The 23575-nt window shown below is 37.8% G+C and overlaps 1 protein-coding gene across 8 annotated transcripts in view; it reads right to left on the bottom strand.

Annotated features, from left to right (window-relative positions):
- The window catches only part of LOC140494648 (protein unc-13 homolog A-like), a 425496-nt gene that overhangs the window by 79889 nt on the left and 322032 nt on the right, over window positions 1-23575 (bottom strand). For all 8 annotated transcript variants that reach the window (XM_072594058.1, XM_072594057.1, XM_072594065.1 and 5 more), the window contains one exon: window positions 4233-4359. In XM_072594058.1, the coding sequence (XP_072450159.1) occupies window positions 4233-4359 (127 nt within the window). The remainder of the gene's footprint in view (window positions 1-4232; window positions 4360-23575) is intronic.

Here is a 23575-nt window from a genome sequence, read left to right as displayed (position 1 = left end):
TTGCCCATCAGTTTTGCAGACAGCTCTGATGATGCCATCCCACATTGTAATGAGTAGGTTTGTTATTTCACAGTACAACCGGAAAATCTTTGTCCTTCTGTAACAGTGCATTACCAGAACATTACCCAGGAAGCTTAGTGACAGGACAAATTAGTGATCTCCTCCCATTGAAATTGAACTTGTTTCCTTGGTAGTGCTGAAATCTTCCAATATGGGAAAACTAACACGTTTGCCATATTTTTGCAAAGCAATGTTATATTCAGTGTTTCACCTTCCCAGAGGAGTAAGTCATTTCAGAAAGCAGTTTCTGAAGTCAATCCTAGATTCTTGCTGATTAATGTCTCTAACTTTCCTGACTAAGATCAAAGTCTATGCAAGTTTGACTTGTGGGATCAGTCCAGTTGGAAATAAGGAATGGCAAGAAAGTATGTCATAAGTGGGAATTGTATATAGCTCCTCAGAGTTCCTCACGATGGGCAAAATATAAATCAAGAAATAACGGAAGTGTGTAACTGCACAATAATTATCACAGGTGATTTTAAACTGCATAGTGCCTGTACAAATCAGATGAGTAAGGGTAACATAGAAGAATTTGTACTGTGCATCAAGGATTTTTTTTTAGTGCAGTACATTATATAATGTACAAGGGAACAGGCAATTTTAGATCTAGTAATGGGAAATGAGGTACGATTAGTAAGAGATTAATAATGGTCTGGAGATGGTAAATACATGGTAAAATTTCCAATTCAGTTTGGGGCAAGAGCCAGTCTCTCAAACAGTATCCACAGTTTAAGAAAAGGCCATTAGAGAGGTATGAAATCATCCGAACAAGACTGGGAAAACAGCCTAAGGGAAGGTTAATGGATGACTATGGCAGACATTTAAGCAGATGATTCATAGTTCTCAGTAAACCTTTGCTCCAGTCAAAAAGAAAAGGTTTCAATAAGAAGGATGAACCAAAATGGTTAACAATGAGGTCAAGGAGAGTATCCAATCAAATTGGAGGCAGTTCAGAGAAGGTACGCCACGATGATCCCTGGTTTTGAGGGGCTGTTTTATGAAAAAAAGGTTAAGCAGGTTAGGACTTTCTTCAATGGAATTTAGAAGAATGAAAAGTGATCCCATTGTAACAAATAGGATTATTAAGGGACTTGACAGGGTGAATGATGTGAGGATGTTTCTCCTCATGGGAGCATCTAAGACAAAGGGTATAATTTAAGAATTATGGGGTGACAATTTAAGACTGAAAAAAGAAGGAATTTCATCTCTGAGGGGTAAAATATTTTTTGAACTTTTCACAGACAGCTGTGGGAGCAGAGTCCTTATGTATATTTAAGGCTAAGATAAATAGATTCTTGATCAGTAGTGGATTTAATGGGGAAGGGTAAGAAGGTGGATGTGAGAAATGTTGCATCAGCCACAATCTTATTGAATGGTGGAGCAGGATAAAAAGGCAAAATGGTCTACTCCTGTTCCTATTTCTTAAGGTTATGGTCAAAGTGAAGGAAACTAATTGTAGGCCACAGTGTTAGGAGTGTAAGAGGGGAAAAAGGCCGCAGAAAAAGAGATTGTTGACATCTACTCACTCATTTTTTTGCCGGCTACCCAGTATCAGCTTAATTACCGCCTTTTCCCAGCTGCTTCTAGTTCCGAACAATTTACAGGATTTGTTAGCAGTTTGAGAGGATGAGGTGGGTGAGAGCTGTTGAATGGACATGATCTGTGCAGCAGTGAGAGTTTTAGTCTATGAGCCCTGGCGAGAGGTGTTTGCAGTGGCAAAGTTAGAGAGTGAGTGATGGCCTGTAAATGTGAGGAAGCAGATAGGATACTGGATCTTGCTGGCACTGCTTGAGGAGCTTAGTAGGTCATTGACCTTCCAGCTCTGCTGGGCATCCTGGTGCACTAGGAAACCCATAAGCGAAAGAGTTTCCCCACATTTACCCTCATGAAATGCTTTTAATTTTACCATTAAACATCTCTATCAGACAAAAGAATCACAGCCTCTTTAATCTTTTCCTGTTTGTTGTATCATCTCAACTTTACTTATCCTCACATCTCTGTAAATTTTTTCTCAACTTTCTCCATCGTTCCAAACACTTTTTGCACCAAGTAAGCAACACTAATTGTGGTCTAGCCAAGATTTTGTGCAAATTTAACATTAGCCCATTCTGATCTTGTGTTCTAAAAATAGTTTTTCATTATTTACAGCCTTATTAACTTGTAAGAAATCACACAACACGAGGTTATCGACCAACAGGTTACACTATAACCTGGAGTTGTATGATTTCTAAATTTGTCCCCGCCAGTCCAACACCAGCTCCTCCACATCATTACAAACTTGTGCCCTCTCTTTTAGTTTTCATTTGTTTTTTCTCTCCAGTTAGTTTCTTAAATTTCAAGTAATATCTGGCCTCTAACAAAATGAACCACTTAACTGTATTGAATTGAATTTGTAATTTATCCACCCACACCGGCAAACTATCATTCTGTTTATTATCCTGTCTTAGTACTGTCCTCCACATTATGTCCTCAATTCTGTCATTGTAACAAATGTTTCTTGGCTGTCTGCTCCCTATTTCTATTAGCTCATGGACAGCAGGCAGTGATGAAAAGCTGTTGAAAGTTGCGTAGCAATATATTTGATGTTAATAGCCAAACTGGTGAATAAGTATACTTTAAAATCTGCAAATGGCTGCGTACAGTCCAGATTTGATTTCTAAGCATTCCAGCTCTTTTGTCACAATCATTTTAATAATGACAGGTGCCATACTTAGTTTCTATGCTTGCAGGTTATCTGACCATAAAACAGTAAAAATAGACTATAACAGTAGAACAATAAAAAATTAAGTATTTATTATTTCAGATGTCTATGTTTTTTAATATGTAAATATTCCTCAAAATATTTCCATATGACAATGGCAAGATATTTTTGGTGCAAAACTTTAAAAATGTAATTTTATCAGACTGTTATTGGCTTACAATGGCACTTTGGTACAAAGTGAATTATATGTAAATACACAAACGGAAATATATTCCAAAAGAATGATTTGTACAAGTATCATTTGCTGGTTTCAAATTTTTTGTTGTAGAGATTTGATGGACTGATTAAATTCTGAACTAGCACAACTTTATTTGCAACTTCAAAGTAGCATTTGAAATTATTTGCTGCCAAAGAATAGGGGATATGTCAAATGTTGACAAAAACACATTAATTAATTCAGCTTGGCAGGTCACCTCTATCCAATCTGGGAGGTGTTTTATTTCTTCATACATTTATAATGAAGTGCTACGCTAGCCTTCACATTGATTTAAGTTAGAACCCGACTCCAAATAGCTGTGAGACTGCAAGGCAGACAAAAGTGCACTAAGTTTTCAGGTAAAAGATCTGTGACTTACATTAGGGGCTTGAGAAATATTGTGATAATCTGTCCTTTTCTTTCAAATACAGACTGAAATATGGTTTAGATTTTGTATTTTTATTAAGATTTCCCACTTACAGTTTTCCATTACATCTATAGTTACATGTCAATATCTCACAGATGTTCCATGCTCTTTGCAATACTCAACCATTTAGGCGTGTATTCTTTTCTTGCAACTAACTTGAGTAAATGAAAGTAGTTCAGACACAAAACTCTCGTGTAAAACTCTGCAATGTTATTTTAGGTAAATACATTTTTGTTGTTTATTATCATTGGCAGGATAGCAGCATCTTTGTGCCTACACACTAATGTGAACATGGAATCACTTGCTGTATTAAGAATACCTGGAAGGTTTTTAAAAATACAATGTACACAGACGTTGGGAAGGTAGACTGAAATAAGTCCAATGTTGTGCAGGTTAGATGGATAGGCCATGCTAAATTGCCCGTGATGTCTCGGGATGTTTAGGCTATGCAGATTGGCCATGGTAAATGCCTGGTTACGAGGATAGGGTGGGGACTGGATATGGGTGGGATGCTCTTCAGAAGGCCGGTGTGGACTTGATGGGCCAAATGGCCTCTTTCCACACTGTAGTGATTTGATGATTCTCTGAATATTTGAGGCACACAGAAGAAATAAAAGTTGTTGTTGCAGGTTTCCATTTGATCGCTGTTCTCATGGAGCCAAATGCCAATAGGCAACTGCTCTAATTAATTACACTTTTGTTAACATCTAAGGTTAAAATTGCTTTGAAAAACCCACCACTTGCTGTACCAGGAGTTACATTTCTGAATTGATTAAATGAGTACTTACGCAGGGTACTCTGGGACTGAATTCTTAAAAGCTGGAAGGTCTTTTACATACTCGTTATACAGCCACTTCACTTTGAAGTGTAGATTCATGTAATCTGCGCTTTTGCAGAGTCTGTGCTTTTCATGTTCTGAAAGGCAAAAATATGATAAGTTTGTAAAGAAATTACAAAGTTTTGCAGTAGAATGAAAAGTTCCAATTGTTTTCATTCAGAGTTGCCATGCATGTATTTGTAAATGCAACAAATTTTCTGCATCACTTACATTGGTTTTGCTACAATTATAGATCACATTTCATGGTGAAGTACCTCAGTGTCTTTTGCAATTGCCAGTGAGGAAATTGTGTGGCCAGAATATTTAATACTCAATTTAATACCTGATTAATGTCATGCCCTTGATGACCTACTGCATTGCTTTTGGTTTTCATACAAAATTTAATTAAAACATGAACAGTCCAAAAGTATTTGGGAAGAATTTTATAGGTGGCAGAGTCTCCTGTCTCACCATGACAAGTCCTGATCGCAACACTCAACAAGGAGAAAACAGCAGTAAGGAATGTCCCATGTGCAAAGGAGCCCATTAAAGAACAGCTTGCCTTTCCTACCCAAGGTTCCACAATTAACATCACTAGGAAAAAGGTACTGAGCAAGTATTGAGATTGAAGCTAGATGACTCTCCAGTGCCCAATGACCTACAGCCTAGGGTTTTAAATGAAGTTGCAGGAGTGATAGTGGATTCATTGGTTATATTTCAAAATTCCCTGGATGCAGGAAAGGTGCCAGCAGATTGGAAAAATGCTAATATAACTCCTTTCAAAAAGGGAGGGAGACAGAAGTAGGAAGCTACAGACCAGTTAATTTAACATGCATCTTTGGGAAATTGTTGAAATCCATTGTTAAAGAAGAAATAGCAGGGCATGTGGAAATCAAAAAACAATCCATCAGAGTCAGCATGGTTTTGTGAAGGGTAAATGATGTTTGAATAATTTGCTAGAATTCTTTGAAGATTAACAAGATTTTTAATAATGGGGATTTTGTAGATTTAGTATATCTGCCAAAAGGCATTTGATAAGGTCTTGCAGAGAAGTTAACACACAAGGTAGGGCCATGAAGGCTTAGGGTTAGTTTATTAGCTTGGATAGAGGATCAGCTAATAAACAGAAAGCAGACAGTTGGGATAAAGTTGACTTTATCTTGTTGGAAACATGTAATTATTGGAATACCACAGGGCTCAGCCCTTGGCACCCAACTATTTACAGCCTATGTTAGTTTCTTGGATGTAGGCATAGAAGGTACCATAGCTAAATTTGTAGATGACACTAAAATAGGTAGGAAAGTAAGTTGCAATGAAAGAATAAGAAATTTACAAATAGGTTAGGTAAATGGGCCAAAGTTTGGCAGATGAAGTGTAACAAGGACAAGTGTGAGGGACCTGGGTGTCCTCATGCATGTCTTGAAAAAAAAGTATATAAGTAAGAAAGAAAGGCAAATGTCATTTTGGCATTTCTTGCTAAAGGAATAAAATTTAGAAGTAGGGAAATATTGCTGCAACCACACAAGGCATTGGTGAGACTGCACCTGGAGTACTGAATGTAATTTTGGTCCCCTTACTTGAGGAGAGGTGGAGCTGCATTGGAGGCAGTACAGAAGAGGTTTACTGGATTGATTTCAAAGATGAGGTGCCTGTCTCATTAAAAGAGATTGAGCAGTTTAGGCTTCTGGAGTTTAGGAGAATGAGAGGAGATAGAATTGAGGACAAGATGCTAAATGGGGTTGACAAAGTAGATGTAGAAAGGATGTTTCTTCTTGTGGGGCAATCTAGAGTGAGAAGTAATAGTTTTAGGCTAAAGGGTAGCAGATTTAAAACAGAGATAAGGTGAAATTACTTGTCCCAAAGGATCATGAATCTGTGGCATTCACTATTATAGAGAAGTATTTGCTGAGACACTGAGTAAATTTGAGGAGGAGATAGATAGATTTTTAATTAGGAATGAGTTGAAGGGTTATGGAGAGTGGGCAGGACGGTGGAGCTGAGGCTGAACTGAGATCAGCCATGACAGTATCAAATGGCAGAGCAGGCTCAAAGGAATGAATTTTTTTCTCCTGCTTCTAGTTCTTATGTTACGTCTAAGATGGGAGACCTGCCAAGTTTGTCCTCATCCATGAATAGGTGGTCACTTTGGGCCTCAACTGGAGTATAGGCACATGGGAAGATGCTTGCCACTTCCCACCCACTGTAAAATTGTGGCTAGGTTGGTGACAGGTGGAAGCATAGTGGGAAGGCCATCCACAGAACTTTACATAGTAATCTGCCTGCTCATCCACTGTCAAAGCATGATAACATAACTCTTTATAACTGAACCTGTTTGACACTGAAAATAACTGGCGCAAGAACACAGCAAAAAAAATTCCCTGGATAAGGCTAGCTTTTGTATGGCAGAAATAAATGAGAGCTTTTAGAGGCAGCGTCTGAGCTGGCAAACTAGGTAAGAAACATGGAACTGAAAAATGCGTTGCTGGAAAAGCGCAGCAGGTCAGGCAGCATCAAAGGAGCAGGAGAATCGACGTTTTGGGCATATGCTGCTCCTTTGATGCTGCCTGACCTGCTGTGCTTTTCCAGAAACACATTTCTCAGCTCTGATCTCCAGCATCTGCAGTCCTCACTTTCTCCTAGAAACATGGAACATCATGGAAATAGTGCAGGAGATGCTAGAGATCTGTGTGTTTTCCCCAGAAGTGACCAAACCCTGGGGGTGCTATTGGCTGATTAATTGTAAAGGAACACTGAAAGCTACATGACTAGATGTGTCATTCCTTGCAATAATATGGCACTATGTAGCCACAGCATTCCACAAAGTATACAGAGTAGATCAGGGCTCCTTTCTGACAACATCGCCTCCACCTATGAGTATCAGTCTTTAGGCATGTTACTACAAACCCCCTCTCCCACTCACATTACTTTAAACAGTTGTACAAACTATTTAAAATAAATGTTTGAAGTATAATTTGGCTGTTAACTCACGCTTAATTTACTCTGGATCCAATTTGTGTTAAAATTATTAAAAAACTATAATCTTTTTGCAAACTTATTCATTTATGAGTCTAGAGTAAATTTAACTACTTCGGTTTACAATTTCTCTGTTGTAACAGCATTTATTCCAAAGTATTCTCTCATAGAATCTGATTTTTCTGACAAATTGTTTGATAAGGCAAATATTACACAAATTTATATCAGTGTTTTAGTTATATAACCCAATATTAAATCATTTTCAACACCACAAACAAGGCAAAAACAACAGTTCTTTTGGCTTTTGATTATTCGATGTTATTTATATTTCAGGCTAACTTTAGGGTTCAGAACAATTTAAAATGAGAAATGCCTTTTCTATAGCTTATGTGGTTAATTCATTGCATTGATTTGCTATAAAAATATCAATTTTTAAATAAAACTGGAGATTAAAACAACTTTCTTTTTAAAAAAATGGCCAATGTGCAGGGTAGGCTTTCAGTAAAAGAATTTACTGCTATGTTAATGCCTTAAAGCAAAAAAACTGCATGCCTGCCAAGAATGTTTTTGAAGGTTAGTAGAGATACAGTTTATCAAATAATCCAACTAACAAGATAGTCCCAGGGTTGCTGCAGCCAAAGCTGAGCCAACTGGGGACTGCTGCCAGTGGCATTATTTGTCATCGGAATGTCGAGATCTCCTGTCTCCCAGCTTGCTAATTGAAGTAAATAGCTATTTTCCGGCTTACGTGAATGGAATCTCATGATATCCTTCCCTTTAAAGCCACTTATGTTAAAGGTTATGCCCTATAACGTAAATGCTGGCACTCTTTGATTTTCTGCTTTCTTTCTGAAACATTGATTCAAAGTGCCAGCCCCAATCCACCCAAAATGTAAAATCTGACCCATTTATAGATTGTTTTCTAGACCATCGAAAATTGCATTACATTCTTTAAGACTATTGGGAAACCACTTTAAGCAGAAAGTGCTTTCCTAGTCTTCCTCTTGCACTAAAAACACGTTTTCCGTAATGAGCAATCTTTCATCATCACAAGGTTGCAAGTAATTTAGCATTGCAAAATACATTCATGGTTCTGAAATGATCTTTATTTATACCAAGGCAATTTCCACCTGGGCTTTGGGCAGAGGAAATTAATCCTGTGTTGACAGGTTTTGAATATTTTTATGTTGTTGACTTCATTAATCTGTTCACAGTTAAAATTTAAAATAGAAGTGAATTAGACTAGTATTTGTGACATCTTGATTTTGTTGAAGTATTAACATTCTCATCACATGCTAGCCATAAATAATCAGGATTCTTCTAGACTAAATCATATTCAGCATAACTCAAATAATTAAATTCTAATTCTTCTTAAAAAGCTTGAATAAAATAGACAATTACATTCTCTGAAAAAAAGATAAAAGTAGTAAAACTGCAAAGTGGTTAGTGGAAACTTGATTTAACTACAATATTAATATAATCAACCTTCATAATGAATGTTTATTTTGAGATTTTAGATCCGTAACCATGAAGTAGCAGATGGCAATTCCCAAAGATCCATGGTCTAATTGCTCAGTCACTACTGAAGCGAAGAACTAAAATGCTACAGATCTTCTGCCACTGGCAATGAAGAGACAATAAGATATTGCATTCACTTTAACCCTTTTCTATTTGTTTGAAGTGGCAAAATGATGTTCAACTACCACTGCAGAGAAAACAATCTCTTTCTATTGATTGCTAATATCATCACAAAGCATATTATAAACTTGAAATAACTTGTAATGCGCTTTATGTCATAATACCTCATTCACCAGCTTAATAATAAACAGTTCTTAAAGTATTTTAAATTATATGAAATTTAGTATAACTTGGTTTGAAGCCAATGATAAATCTATCACCAGCCTGAAATAGGCATCCTTACTGATATTAAACAATAAAACTCTTGTATAATGGCAATAATCTAGTTAGTGTCTCTGGAAATAAGATTGGATTAGTCAGTAAAATAGATGTTGTATTCTTTGCTTAGCTATCAGTTCTAATTGCTTAACATTTTCAGCATTGTGTACTTCCTGCAGTTTCCGGAATATACCTAAGCAGCAAGATCTGGGTGGCACCATGATTAGCACTGCTGCCTCACAGCACCTGGCATCCAAGTTTGATTTCAGCCTTGGGTGACTGTCTGGGTCTGGGTCCCGATGGGCCAAATGGCCTCTTTCTGCACAGTAAATATTCCATTATTCTATGATCTTCAGAATGTTATTGTCTGGAAAGTTTTAATTCAACATATGTAGAAATAATCAATTATGTTATTTATACCACTACTACTGCATTGATACAAATATATTTCAGATATCATTTACAGTCAGACTAATATCTGCTTCAATTGCTTTTATATTGGTCTATTTTTAGTTCACGCTTTGGAATTCCTGTACCTACCAGCCAACATTTAGCCTTTATACAGTTACATTCATTTCCCATAGCTTTTCTGCAAACTTGTCAATCCTGCTAATGGATTTGTAACAGTATTAATGCTAGTTGCTGGCTCTCAGATTCCAAACTGAAAGACCAACTTTAAATGAAATGGTGTAAAAATGTTGTCAGTTGGCATTCTCATCTCACACCATTTTAAATGTTCTTTGTGTACATTTTAAACTAATGTCTGTTGCAACTGTTAAAGCTTTGTATAGATTTTTTTTAATGCAATGAAAAAGTAGACACTCCAATGTATACTTTTGTTGTATTAAAAAGAAAATCATCTTATGTTTAGTACTAAAATCTTCGGTCACGACTCTTACCTGAGGAATGAGCACTAGGTAATTAAACTTAAGTATGCGGAATGAACATTTTACAGATAGTGATGAAGCCAATAATTGCTGGATAATTATAGCCCTAGTTGTTGCAATTTATCTTGAATTTAAAGGTGCTTCATAAGCAGTTTTCCATCTTGAACTGAACAAGGTTAAAACAGATGAGCTCTACAACTCAGTTACTCAGAAATTATTTGATATTTACAAAGTCCAAATATATAGCCTGGGGGTGGCAATTTTCTGCTCATTCAAATGGCCTGTTCAAATGTTGCTGATTTTTCAGATTATGGATGATTAGCCAGGTGAATGCCTGCTGGAATGCTTACAGCAGGGATCTGTCAAAACTTAGCTATTTTGCAACACTTTTCCACAAAATTGTGAAGAGATAAAATGGTCCACATCTTTAGCTAATAGCAATGAAGAGTAATGGAAGAGCATTATATTTTTTCCATTTACTTTAACACTAAGTGTGATTTTTTTTTGGCATTAACAATTGAGATAAAAATTGAATACAGAAATGGAAAAACTACTAGTTTTCTTTCAATCACACTTATGCAAGAAGTTTATTTAAAATGCAACATTCTCAGTGTTAGGGAGTAGAAAACATTTGCAACAGTACTGCTGGTATTACTTGCCTATTCAGGATAAACAGTATTGAAAGAAAACAGAATGATAACAGAAAAAGCAGGTTGGTGAAAGTGAGGACTGCAGATGCTGGAGATTAGAGTCAAGATTAGAGTGGTGCTGGAAAAGCTCAGCAGGTCAGGCAGCATCCGAGGAGCAGGAAAATTGGACGTTTCAGGCAGGAGCCCTTCATCAGGAATGATTTCCCAACAGTCCATTTGATACCTGATTGATTAGTTGGCTGAAATGAACACTCATGGGTTAATCAGAAATTCCAGATATGTGGATCAGATATTTTTTTCTTAAAATCAATATATGCACGAGGGCAGGACATTGGAAACGGGAGACAGAATATGCCAAAAAGCTGAAATGAGTCTGTTCCACCAAACTACCATTCATGGCTGACCTTCTATCACAGCATTATTTTGCCTGCACTAACCCATATTCCTCGATATTTTTAATATCTAGTGTATCTAATATGCCAGTAAAACTCCAGATACTGCATTAATAATTTTAGAGACACTAGCACACTTATAAATTTTACAAGTGAATGGAATTTTGCCTCATTAGTCAACCATTACTTCATCAGCAATAACTCTTACAGTTTGAAGGCTCAAGATGAGTTGATTACCAGTGATAATTGGCTCTTGTACTAGATTTGCATGGCAGGTGACTCTGAAACAATTATAACAGAAGGATTAGGAGAATGTTGGATAAAAATATTAATAGAACTGTCAGGGATTTGTCCAGGAGGTATTTAAGAAGACTTTTTATGGCTGTTCCTATTAAACGTTCTTAACCAGAGAATTTAACAATTTTCTGGATTTACAAATGCTAATTTCTGATACTTCATTGCATCATTATGAATATTCAATGTAAGATTCAAATCTCTGAGATAAAATGATTGAGATCAGGTTCGGTGCTATTACTTGTTTTGTTCATCTTTCATTACATGTTGTATCCTACTGTTTGCACGGCACCAGGAATCCAGCTAGATTTCATTTTTTATTGTATTCCATAGGTGCAACATTAATTTCAAAACAATATTTTACACTTCCATTTTTTAATCAAAACATTCTTGTAAAGGATATTCTAACATATTTTGTAATATAACTATGCATCACTTGTATAATACTTTATGCCCAGTTGGAAGACTGGTGTAAAAACAAGTAATTAAGCTGCACTCCTAAACTACTACCACTCAAAATTACAATTTTTCATGTCACCACCGCAAGACAGTGCAAATCTAATGGAACATATTTGAAGTAACTACTTGAGACCGATGAGCAATAAATGAAAACATCTGCACCAAAATTACCATTTTATCTAAAGACATCAAAATCAGATAACTGAGTCAACTTCAAAGATTCACACATGATAATTTCATATATTGGACAAGGAAGGTTGCCTGTGAGCATCAAGTTTGGAGTGACAATAGATCTAAACTCAAGAATCTACAAATTTACTCCATGTTAACAGCTACTTTTGATCAACAAAGGAGAAAAGGAAAGGGAATCTTTTTACGAATATTCCATTTGAAGGTCAAAACCAAAAAGATAAATTGGAACAATACACACATTCCACATTCACTCTCTCACCCTAACCTTCGTTCAAAACCTGTTTTGATATCTAACAGCTGGACTTGTTCAATGAGCAGTGCAAGTCATAACTCTTCAGTGTCCAATTCTATAATTCATGAATTGAATTCAGGTATTTTTACAAATTTGATTCCTATGAGGTTACTGGGTGGTAATCTGAGGTGTCTAGACTTGTATCCTGCATCACACTCCCATTTAACTTCGGATAAATATGATTTGACTGGTTGAGTTCTGAGACTTGGTTCTGTTATTTGGATCTTGGTGGGTAATTTTGTGTTTAACTCATTGGTCTGCCCCTGGTGTTAACTGCTATAGGTTCTGGAAGCAGAGTCATACAGCACGGAAACAGACACTTTGGTCCAACGTGTCTGCGCTGATCAGACATCTCAATCTGACCGAGTCCCATATGTCAGCATATCCCTCTAATCCTTTCCTTTTTCTCTGAGTTTTAGGAATGTATGAAACCCTAACTTATTCCACTTTTCTTGGAACATTGCCATTGGATGGAGGTTCAGTTTCTGCAGAACTCCCGGCTCTGTACTTTCTGGACTTTCTTACATTATTTTATAGCTATGGGTCTAGCTCTTGCCCTTGTGTCTAGACTTCAACCAGTCTAAAGTCAGTGGTCCTTCTTGGGCTAGCCCAAATCTCATGGACTCCTGTGCCTCCTATAGGGCTTCCAAATTTCTCCTGGCTCCTGACCTCTCAGCTGCTTCCTGTTGGTTTAATTTGAATAACTATTCCTGAGCCACTCCAGGCATCATGACTTTTACTGCCTTCTCAACCCTCTCCTGACAGCTATCCTAATCCATAGACATGCCTGAGCCGACACTGATCATTTTTAAAACTATAGACACTGATCTTGTAGTTTAAGCTTCTGGGGAATGCTGCAACTAACAATTTTACTTTGCATCCCTTGCAAAAGGAATTCGTAGATGGTTTCAATATGAATTGCCCAAACCAAAAGTGAGCTACTTAAACCATTCATATACCAATTTTGGATGGTCAGGCTATTTCTTGAGGGTGCAATCTTTGTCTATATATCTCCTGCAGTAATAGATACACACAGAGTTCCCTTTGCTGGCTCCTATCAAAGACTCTCTCCTTAAATAAAATAAACTTCATGAGTTTTCCTCAGCAGCCTGTTCTAGAACAGCTATGCCTAATAAGGGACAGCCAGATCTAGTCTATCAAAATACGGAAGACATCCACTTCTCCTTCATCAAACTTAGACGTTAAATGGGTAAACGTGAATACTTCAGCCGTCAAGTCTGAGCCGTATATCAGAAACCTTCTCAAAAGGAACCATCTCTGTTTCCTGCCATCCTCACTCTTTCTTTCTTCCTTTCCTAATCTCTTTTTCGCTTTCCTACCCCTCTTTCTATCTGAATTCTCTTACCCTTTGTTTTGCTGAAATTCCAGTTCTTAGCTTGGTTGTTCTAATTACTTGTTTCATTATCCTCAGTTTCCAGCTCTAAATACTTTGCCCATTTTGCAATTTCTGTGTTTGAAACTTTTGGCTGAAACTGACTGCTTAATGCTTAGCTATCCCTTTTAATTCTAAGGACAAGGCTTTTATTTTCCATAAAATATAGAACAATACAGCAAAGGAACAGGCCCTTTGGTCCACGATGTTATGCTGAACATGATACCAAATTAAACTAATCCCTTCTGCATGCCCTTGGTCCATATCTCTCCATCCTTGCATATTCATGTGTTGATCTAAACATTCCCTAAATACTCCTACCATGTCTGCCTCCTGCACCAACCCAGATTCCTATCACCGTCTGTGTAAAAAACTTGCCCCTTGCACCTCCTTTGAACTTTCCCCTTCTCACCTTAAATGCATGCTCCCTTGTATTAGGCATTTAAATTCTAGGACCTATGCACCTCACAATTTTATAGACTTCTAACAGGCCTATCAGCCTCTTCTGCTCCAGAGAAAACAATCTGAATTTTTTTTAGCCTCTCCTTATAGGTCAAACCCTCTAAATCCAGGCAGCATTCTGGCAAACCTCTTCTACACCCCCTCCAAAGGCTCCACATCCTTCCTGTAATGTGGTGACCAGAATTGAACACAATGTTATATATGTCCTGCTCTATGAATGCAATAACATCAAACATGGACATCTCAGCACCATTAAATACTGTATTAAAGGGTCACGAAAATGGTTTTAGACATTTTTTAAAAAAACTTTTGAGGGGACAATTTCTTTCTCCACACCAATTCTTTCATTTGCATGTGGATATGTCTCAAATTAGCCACCAGATGAGCTGCAACCAAATGAGAGGAATTGGCTCTGCTCTTTTTATCCTAATTTGGATGGACTGCAACAATATTTTGCAAGCACGTAGCCATCAGACGTCACCTAAAACTTAATTAACAAGATAAAAATGAAGGAGTCAATTCCAAGGATTTCTTGAGTGAATGGAAGATGAATTTTATTATTACTACCCTAAAAATATATAAAATATGATATTAAATACATACACACCACAGGTAATAATCTTAAAAAGAGTGGCGGTGCATACAGGAAAGTAAAAGTAGTTGCAGATTTAAGTTTTTAACAATTTATGCGAAAATGTTAATCAGTCTTAAGTGTTCGTACTATATATTAATAGATTGCAAAAGCCAAATAGTTACCTTTGAACTCTAATTTGAACTCTAGAGAAATTACATATTGTAAATCAAATGCAACCACAGATTGTTAACGTACATGCCAACAATTTATACATAAATACATAGCAATATGCATGTAATGGAAGTCCCAAGATACTTCACAAGAAGATTTTAAAATTAAATTTGGTACTGAGCCATGAGTCACATAAGTAAAAGATTACCAAAAGCTTGGTCAAAGAGATACAATCTAAGGAGCATCTTAAAAGAGGTAAGCAAGGTAGAGAGGTGATGGAGCTTAGGAAGAGAGCTCCAGAGTTCAAGGCAGCTCAAGGCTTGGGCACAAATGATGTAACAAATAAAACTGTCAATGCATAATGTGACATCAGGGCCCCAAGTCAGTTGATGAAATATGAAATTACACATTTTTTTGAAAGTAAGAAGTTGTAGTCACATTTCTATTTGGAAAGTGGGTGGGGATTTGAGGGGTGCAGGCCAGAAGACTCAACATGTTATAAAACAACTAATCTAAACTGGATCACAGTCCCAGAAAGCCAAGGCAGGTCTTCTAAAAAAGCCCTACTCAATGTTCAGCATTTTCCATAGCTGTCCCAAATTTGTGTCCATGGCCTGAAACTATCCTCATACCCCCTTCCCCTGAACAAATAGCTTTAAATTAAGGGGTGATAGATATACAACAGATGTTAGAGGTAGGTTGTTTACTCAGAGTAGTAACAGCAACAACAGTAGACTCACCAACTTTAAGGACATTTAAATTGTCATATGGATGAAAATTGAATACTGTAGGTTAGATGGACCTCAGATTGGTTTTGCTTAAATTTTGGACTTGCCAGCTGAAATAACTCCATAAAAGTTGGTATCCCAACACCAAGTTGCCCTTTACTTACACATACATAGTGTAGAACACTGATCAAGCTAACACAGAACTGGGTCCTAGAATGAGCAGAATCTCTGATGTTCCTGTTTATTTCTGTCAGCCAATATTCCCTGATTGTGACAGGTTAACAACTCCAACCAGGGCAATATTCTATGATGACCACCTGGCTGACTTGGCCATTTCCACAAATGTGGGGGAGCTGCTAGCACTAATTTCTGTTCTGGGCACTTCCCCAACAATGTGGCTACATCTGCATTCAATCCAGGTCACCAGTCATAATTTCTCACCAATATCTTCAGTTTGGAAACCCCTAGATGACCCTGATGGAGTTCAACCAATATCTGGCAGCAATCTTTGCTTGAGACAATCAATCACTCTTGCTCCCCATAATAATATGCTGTCCTTTGTGGTGATCTGATATCATTGGGTCCAGAAAGGTTTCTATTCTGTTTGTGATGGCAATTTTGTTAGCCCCATCACCACCAGCTGTTTAGTTTTGCCAGGACTGGATCTTTTTGTGTCCACAGTCTGATAATGTCAGTCATGACTGGAAGGGGTGTCCAAAAAGTTTAAAACCAGAATGGACTCTTCCAGTGGCAGCACCACCTATGCTCAAGGCATCTGCATTTGCCACTTGGCCTCCTGGACAGTGTCTCAACTTGTAATTGCACACACTCAGAATAAGAGCCCATTGCTGAATTTGACCTGAAACTATGAGCAGCTCTACCAGAGGTTTGTGGTCTGTTACTATCACACATTTATGTCCATAAACATATTGGTAGCACTTTCTCACACCAAAGATGACAGCCAAATCTTCTCTCTCTATTTGGGCATATCTTCGTTCTGCATTAGCCAAATTCCAGGAAGCATATGGTATCAAGCATTCCTCTCTGCTGGGCCATTGGTGAGCCCATTTTACCTGGATATCATGTGGGGAGCATCGCATGTCAGCACCAATCTCACTTGGGATCATGGTGTGCCAACACCTTAGATGATGATAGCTGCTTCTTCACTTTACTAAAGGCTACAACTTGGCTACAAGACCATTTCCAAGGCTGACCCTTTATCAATAGCAGGTGTAAGAGCGCAATGATGGAGGCCAGGTTACGTAGGAATTTTCCAAAATAATTCATCGGCCCAAGAAAAGACCTAAACTCTGGTACAGACATGGGAGCTGGGGCACATTTGATCACCTTCACTTTATCATCCATCAGGTTACACCTGATGGATGATAATTCTGTAGCCCAAGCATGTCACTTGGGGTGCCTGGAACACACATTTTTCCCTCCTAAGGCATACCCCGCCTTAGAGAAACATTTAAGCACTATGTTCAAGTTCACTGAATACTCTTCCCAGTTATTCGCATGTCATCCAGATACTTGGTGACTTGGGCTAGACTTTGTAAAATATTCTCCATTGTCCGCTGAAAAATGGAACAGGCTGATGATACCCCAAACCGGGTGGCCTTTTAACCAGATGTCTATTTTATTGGTTTGGATTTTGATGTTACTATGCAATATAATTGTTATAAACTAACTGTAGGATGGGCTTTCCATAATGTGCATTTTCCTGGATATTGATCTATGCGTTCTGTTACTCAATTCAAGCCTTGTGGGACTATTTTGCTGTCTCAAGTCTGCATACCAGCAGAAACTACAATGAGCTGTTGGCCCAGAACGTCAAGAAGATTTTAACCATTTGGCTGATGCTTGGCTTTGGGGTTTTGCTGTGGCTGACTTGGGTCCCTCTGCTCAGGATATGTCCTGAGTGAGTGAAAGCAATTGCATAGCTTCAAGTGGTGTTTCTCAAGCTCAGTCAGCCTGGCGAAACATACCCTATAACCCATAAGCTCCACTTGACACATTTTCTAATGATAAGTCAGTTGTAGTGCCTGTTTCAAGTCCAGCTGGGCTTCAGCTAGTAGGTGCTTTTGCATGGTCACATCATTAATCCCACATATTAAATGGGCTCTCAGCATCTCACTTAAAGTTAAACCAAAATCACATGCCCCAGCCAATTGTCTCAGCCTTGTCAAAAATCCTGATACAGATTCTGCTGGTTATCAAATTGTTGGGTGAAACCGATAGCATTACAGAAGTTTTGGGGTCATAATATTCCTTAGCTAAATATGTCAACTCTTGAAAGGTTTTAGCATCTGGGTCCTCCGGGAAAGTTAGGCTCCTCATAACCACAAAAGCTGCAGGTCCACATACTCTCAGGAGAATTACTGTTTACTTTTCATCTGCCCAATGCATTTGCCTGGAAAAAATAATGCATTCTTTCCACATAGTGGGCTTCAATGGCAGGATTGAATGAGTCAAGTTCATGCATATCCTCTGAACGCTGTGTGAACCATTATCAACGTTCAAAAGAAACAGTAACAAATTATAAAAATTACAATGACTGATAAAGAGACTGACTGTTCAGCCAGTAATCAATACTCTCCTTGGAAAAGTAAATAGAAAACACATTTTTGGGATAATGCCCTGAATTTTGTCCCACTGTTGTCAATGAATCCAGTGGGCTTGAAAGAAGTTTGGAATCTGGTGTGATAAGGACACAGCCAAACCCAATCACAGGGCAGCAAGCTAATGGATATGAAACACCAGGTCTGCCTTGAGATCATTTGGCAGGGGCAGCTTTGGGGTCATGCGACCCACGTCATTTGATCCCCATACAGGAGAATGTGCCATATTTAAAGGACTCACACTTTACAATGTACAGTCACTTTAATCCCTTCTGCCCTGATGCTACATTCTACACCTTTCATTTTTGAATCAAAATGGATTTAATTACATCTTACTTCAGACTCTGTCCCTAAGAGTGCCAGATTATCAAACTTAAACACAGGGAAAACAAATCTAAAGAAAGTGTAATTCATTCTCTTGTAAATCAAAGGAACTCCTGCAGAGAGTGAAATCAGGCAAATTTAAATGATTCGCATGCAATGGACAGATTATTGAGGGCATGAAAGACTGATGTCAATTTCATTTAATTGGAGAGGTTTCATTAAATTCCAGTGAATTACAATTAATTTCAGTTTTGAATACTGTATTTATGAGGTTTTCATCAATAACAAGAAAGTCTCCTGCTGATATTATCGAGAGTTATTTTGCTGCTGCTGGGGTTTTCACACACAACTGATTTTATAAACCTGTCCTCCACCTTAGCAATGCCAGAAATCTCCACAAAATTTAGCCAGTAATATTGAGATAAACTTGAAATCCAAATCGACAATGCCGAATAAATTGTTGCTGTCCCAAGGCAGTGATTTTCAAACGTCTTTGGCTGAAATGCCCCTTTTCAAAAAGAAAGGTCATCACATTAAACCTTACCTACATTATAAAATAATATTTATTTTATGAAAAGTGTCACCTGAAAAGAGTACATTGATAATTCTTGAACAAATATACTTGCTGCAGATACAGTAATCCTTGCGCTACTCTCAGCTTTCATTCATGTCCACTCCCAACGATGAGACATCCAGCATACTGTGCACTGGAAAACTAACATTTTAGGGATTTTATATCAAACCTTTAGTGAGAATTCCAGAGCCTTGTGTCACAATTAGTGAGCTGTGAAAGAATAAATTTCTTTCAAGTCACAAATTTTCTTGATCAACTGAATCATTTTTCATTTCCTGAAGTCTTCGAACATCCACTGCCTCACTTGTCCTTCTCTCTTTCAAGCACTCTAATTTTTGTCCATCACTTAATCTCCTACTTCTGTCCATCACCTAATCTCCTATTTCTGTGCCTTATTATCTTTTACTGGTTAATTTATTTAGAGTTTCTTATATATTGATTGTCTGTTTTGAAGCCTTTGTAAATATATCTAGAATTAGACAGCAAAGCATACTGCAATGCTGTTTCTCTCATCCAATTGAAATCTACTTCAGGAGTTAAAATAGTTTTACTGGTCATTATCAGGAAACTGACTGTTGCAGCTCAGGCACGGTATGTAACAGATGCCTGATACACAACCACCAGTGAATGACCGGAAAATTATTTTCACAATCTTGCAGTGTGTAATTAGCAAGTTGAAGTTTATAAATATAGCCAGTCTATTCCATCTGAACCCATCAATTCTACTGCAATAAATCCATCCTGCAGTCGTTAGGGGTAGCTATGGAAGAGAAAGTGTTGGGCAAACTAACAGAGCTAAGGATAGACAAGTCTCCTGGCCCTGGTGGAATGCATCCCAGGGTCCTAAAAGAGATGGTGGGAGAAATAGCAAGTGCACTTGAGGTAATTTTCCAAAACTCGCTGGACTCTGGGGCAGTTCCAGCAGATTGAAAAACAGCAAATGTGACACCACTGTTTAAAAATGGTGGTCGACAAAAGATGGGGAATTATAGACTGGTTAGCTTAACTTCTGAAGTGGGGAAGATGCTTGAGTCTATTATCAAGGAAGAAATAGCAAAGTGTCCCATTGGGCAGCCGCAGCATGGGTTCATGAGGGGTGGGTCATGCTTAACTAATCATCTGGAATTCTAAGAAGACATTACAAGCAAGGTGGACAACGGGGATCCAGTTGGTGTGATGTACCTAGATTTCCAAAAGGCCTTCAACAAGGTGCCACAGAAGAGGCTGCTGCATAAGATAATGTTGTATGGCATTATGGGTAAAGCATTAATATGGATAGAGGGTTGGTTGACTAACAGCAAGCAAAAAATGGGGACAAATGAGTGCTATTCTGGTTAGCAATCAGGAACTATTGGTGTGTTTCAGTGATCAGTGTTGGGGCTGCAATTATTCACAATTTACATAGGTGATTTGGAGTTGGGAACCACATGTAGTGTATCAAAGTTTGTAGACAACACTAAGATGAGTAGCAGAGCAGAGTGTGCAGATGAACATAGATACTTTAATTCAGCGGGCAAAGGTCTACAAAATGGAATACAATGTTAATAAACGTGAAGTCATCCATTTTGGTAGGAATAAGAGTAAAAAGGACTATTATTTGAATGGTAAAAAGTTGCAGCATGCTACTATGCAGAACGACCTGTGTGTCTTTGTGCATGAATCACAAAAGGTTGGTCTGCAGGTACAACAGATAATTAGAAAGGCAAATGGAAATTTTGTCCTTCGTTGTTAAAGGGATTAAGTTTAAAAGCAGGGATGTTATGTTGCGGCTGTATAGGGTGTTGGTGAAGCCACACCTGGAGTACTCCATGCAGTTTTAGTCTCTTACTTGAGAAAGGGTGTATTGGCACTAGAAGAGGTGCAGAGGACGTTCACTAGGGGGTTGGCTTATTAGGAGAGACTGAGTAGACTGAGGATTATATTCATTGGAATTAAGAAGAATGAGGGGGAATCTTATAGAAACATATAAAATTATGAAGGGAATAGATAAGATAGACTATGAGAGCATGTTTTCACTGGCAGGTGAAACTAGGACAAGAGGGCATTGCCTCAAAACTAGAGGGAGCAGATTTAGGACTGAATTGAGAAGGAACTTCTTCACAGAGGGTTGTGAATCTATGGAATTCCCTGCCCAGGGAAGTAGTTGACGCTACTTCAGTAAATGTTTTTAAAGCTAAGATAGATTCCTTTTGAACAATGAAGGAATTAATGGTTACAGTGAGAGGGTGGGTTAGTGGAACTGAGGCCACGAAAAGATCAGCCAAGATCTTATTAAATGGCGGAGTAGGCTCAAAGGGCCAAATAGCCTATTCCTGCATCTAGTTCTTATGTTCTTTTTAGCTCCCTGGCTAATCCTTACATACATTTGCTCCTTTCATCCCTCATGTTAATTTTTTTCCTCTTTGGCAGAACTTTGGTTAATATTCTTTCACTGGCTCATTGTTCTTGGAAATATCTTTCACTGCTTCATCTTATTTGTTGAAATGGACCTCATCTGCAGACCACCACAGTATGAAACCAGAAATTGAATCACCCACCATGATAGGCTTAACCATATAAATTCTGGGAGAGCACAACAACAGCACTTCATCCGGACACTACACAGTACTGAAGATGTCACCCAGCAGGGAGATAAAACATTTGCAAATAAATCAGCTCATTAAACTGACCAACAACTCCAATCTTATTGCCCTATCTCGGACTGACTTGACAGTTGTACTCCAGTTTCTGCCTCAGCTACAATCACCCAGTTCAGTACACATGGAGAATAGAATCCAGAACTTCTGATTAGTATAGGTTAGTTCTTTATTGACTGCTGTTCCGTTAAGATTTTCAGGAAGCTTTAAATAATAGGTTGTACACTAATACGCTAGTCGTTTAGTGACACAATGAAGAAAACAAAAGCTTATGTTAACAGCTGATAATCCCCTTCGGAAATGGCTTTGCTGACACACAGCAGATAAATAGGGATCTTTGTTGAGTTCAAACTTGCCTTGCTAATGGAATTGACACTTGAATTGACACTAAATCTATTTGGTCCTGCTCAAGAAGACAATACAATAAATTTGGAAGCTTCACTTTTTGATTTTAAAATTACAAGTCTTTGCTTGTATTCTCAAACTGCATCAGGAACACTATCCACAATTGAAGCATAAAAATAATCATATGTAGATTTTAATTTAATGATACTTTGTATTCATATCACATCTCTACTGTACTGAAATATCCAAGGTGCCTCAGCATTACCAAATATTTGACACTTGGCTAGTACAGGAGATATGAGGACAGTTAACAAAGAGCTTAGTCAAAGATAATCAATGAGCAAAGATAACAAATGAGGAAAGAAAAACAGAAAGGCAGAAAAGAATTCCAGACTTTAGGTTTTTGGCAAATCAATGCACAGCTGCCAGTAGTGGACTGACTGAATTCAGCATTGCCCAAGAGGCCATAATTGCAGGAGCAACGATATAGCCCAGCTATTTCTAGGGATGGAGGAAATTGCAGAAAGCAGGAGAGGTAAAGGCAATGAGAGATTTGAAAACAAGGATAAGTATTTTAAAATGGAGATATTTCTAAAATGGGAGCCAATGTAGAGCACAAGCACAGCTGTGAAAAGTAAATGGTACTAAGGATGCAGACAGTGGAGCTTTTGGTCACCTTACATTTATGAAGGGCAATGAGCATTTTATGTTGATTGAGAAGTCTTAAATTTCTGCTGGAGCTATTTGTTTTAATCACTACTATGGATTTTAGAAAATCTAGATGCATGGGCTTAATAAATGCTAATTATAAAGGTCTGTATTTTTAAAAAAATAACAAAGAATAAGAATTAGTTGTTAGTAATCAGTTTTGTCATGCACTTTATCATTCAGATCTGATCCATCCTAGTAATTCAGAAGGGTAAACAAGGTAATTAGGAAGTGGCAGGCCTATTCGTCTAATGCCAGTGTGAGGAAGTTATTAGACCATTATTAAGAAGAGAGTGGCTGAGCATTTGGACAAATTTGAACTAACAAAGAACTAACATGAATTTATAAACGGGTAAAAATGTTCTGCCTAATGAACAGAGTTGAATTTTTTGAGGTGGTATGGAAGCACATTCAGCCATACAGTGCTCTGGTTGGACCCCCTGTAGAACACTGCAGTTTTGAGTACGGTAGTTTAGGAAGACAACGCTGGTCTTGGACTATATGCAATACAGATTTAGAATGTGTATTCACAGAGTGATATAACGATTAAAAGGCTTAAATTATGCGGACAAATTGCACAAATTAGGCTTTTATTTTCATGAATCTAGAAGATTAATGGATAAATTAACTTGTCTTTTTAAGATAGTAGGAAAGCAGTGGAGGAAGAAAATGCAAAAACTTCAGATAAAGATTGGAAGGCTGCACATATGGATCATAAAACTGGCATAGACCTGTTAGTTAAA

The sequence above is a fragment of the Chiloscyllium punctatum genome, chromosome 24 (genome assembly GCF_047496795.1).
Source record: "Chiloscyllium punctatum isolate Juve2018m chromosome 24, sChiPun1.3, whole genome shotgun sequence".
Classification (NCBI taxonomy): domain Eukaryota; kingdom Metazoa; phylum Chordata; class Chondrichthyes; order Orectolobiformes; family Hemiscylliidae; genus Chiloscyllium; species Chiloscyllium punctatum.
The sequence above is the reverse complement of the archived record's forward strand: the minus strand, read 5'-3'. Positions and strand labels throughout refer to the sequence as shown.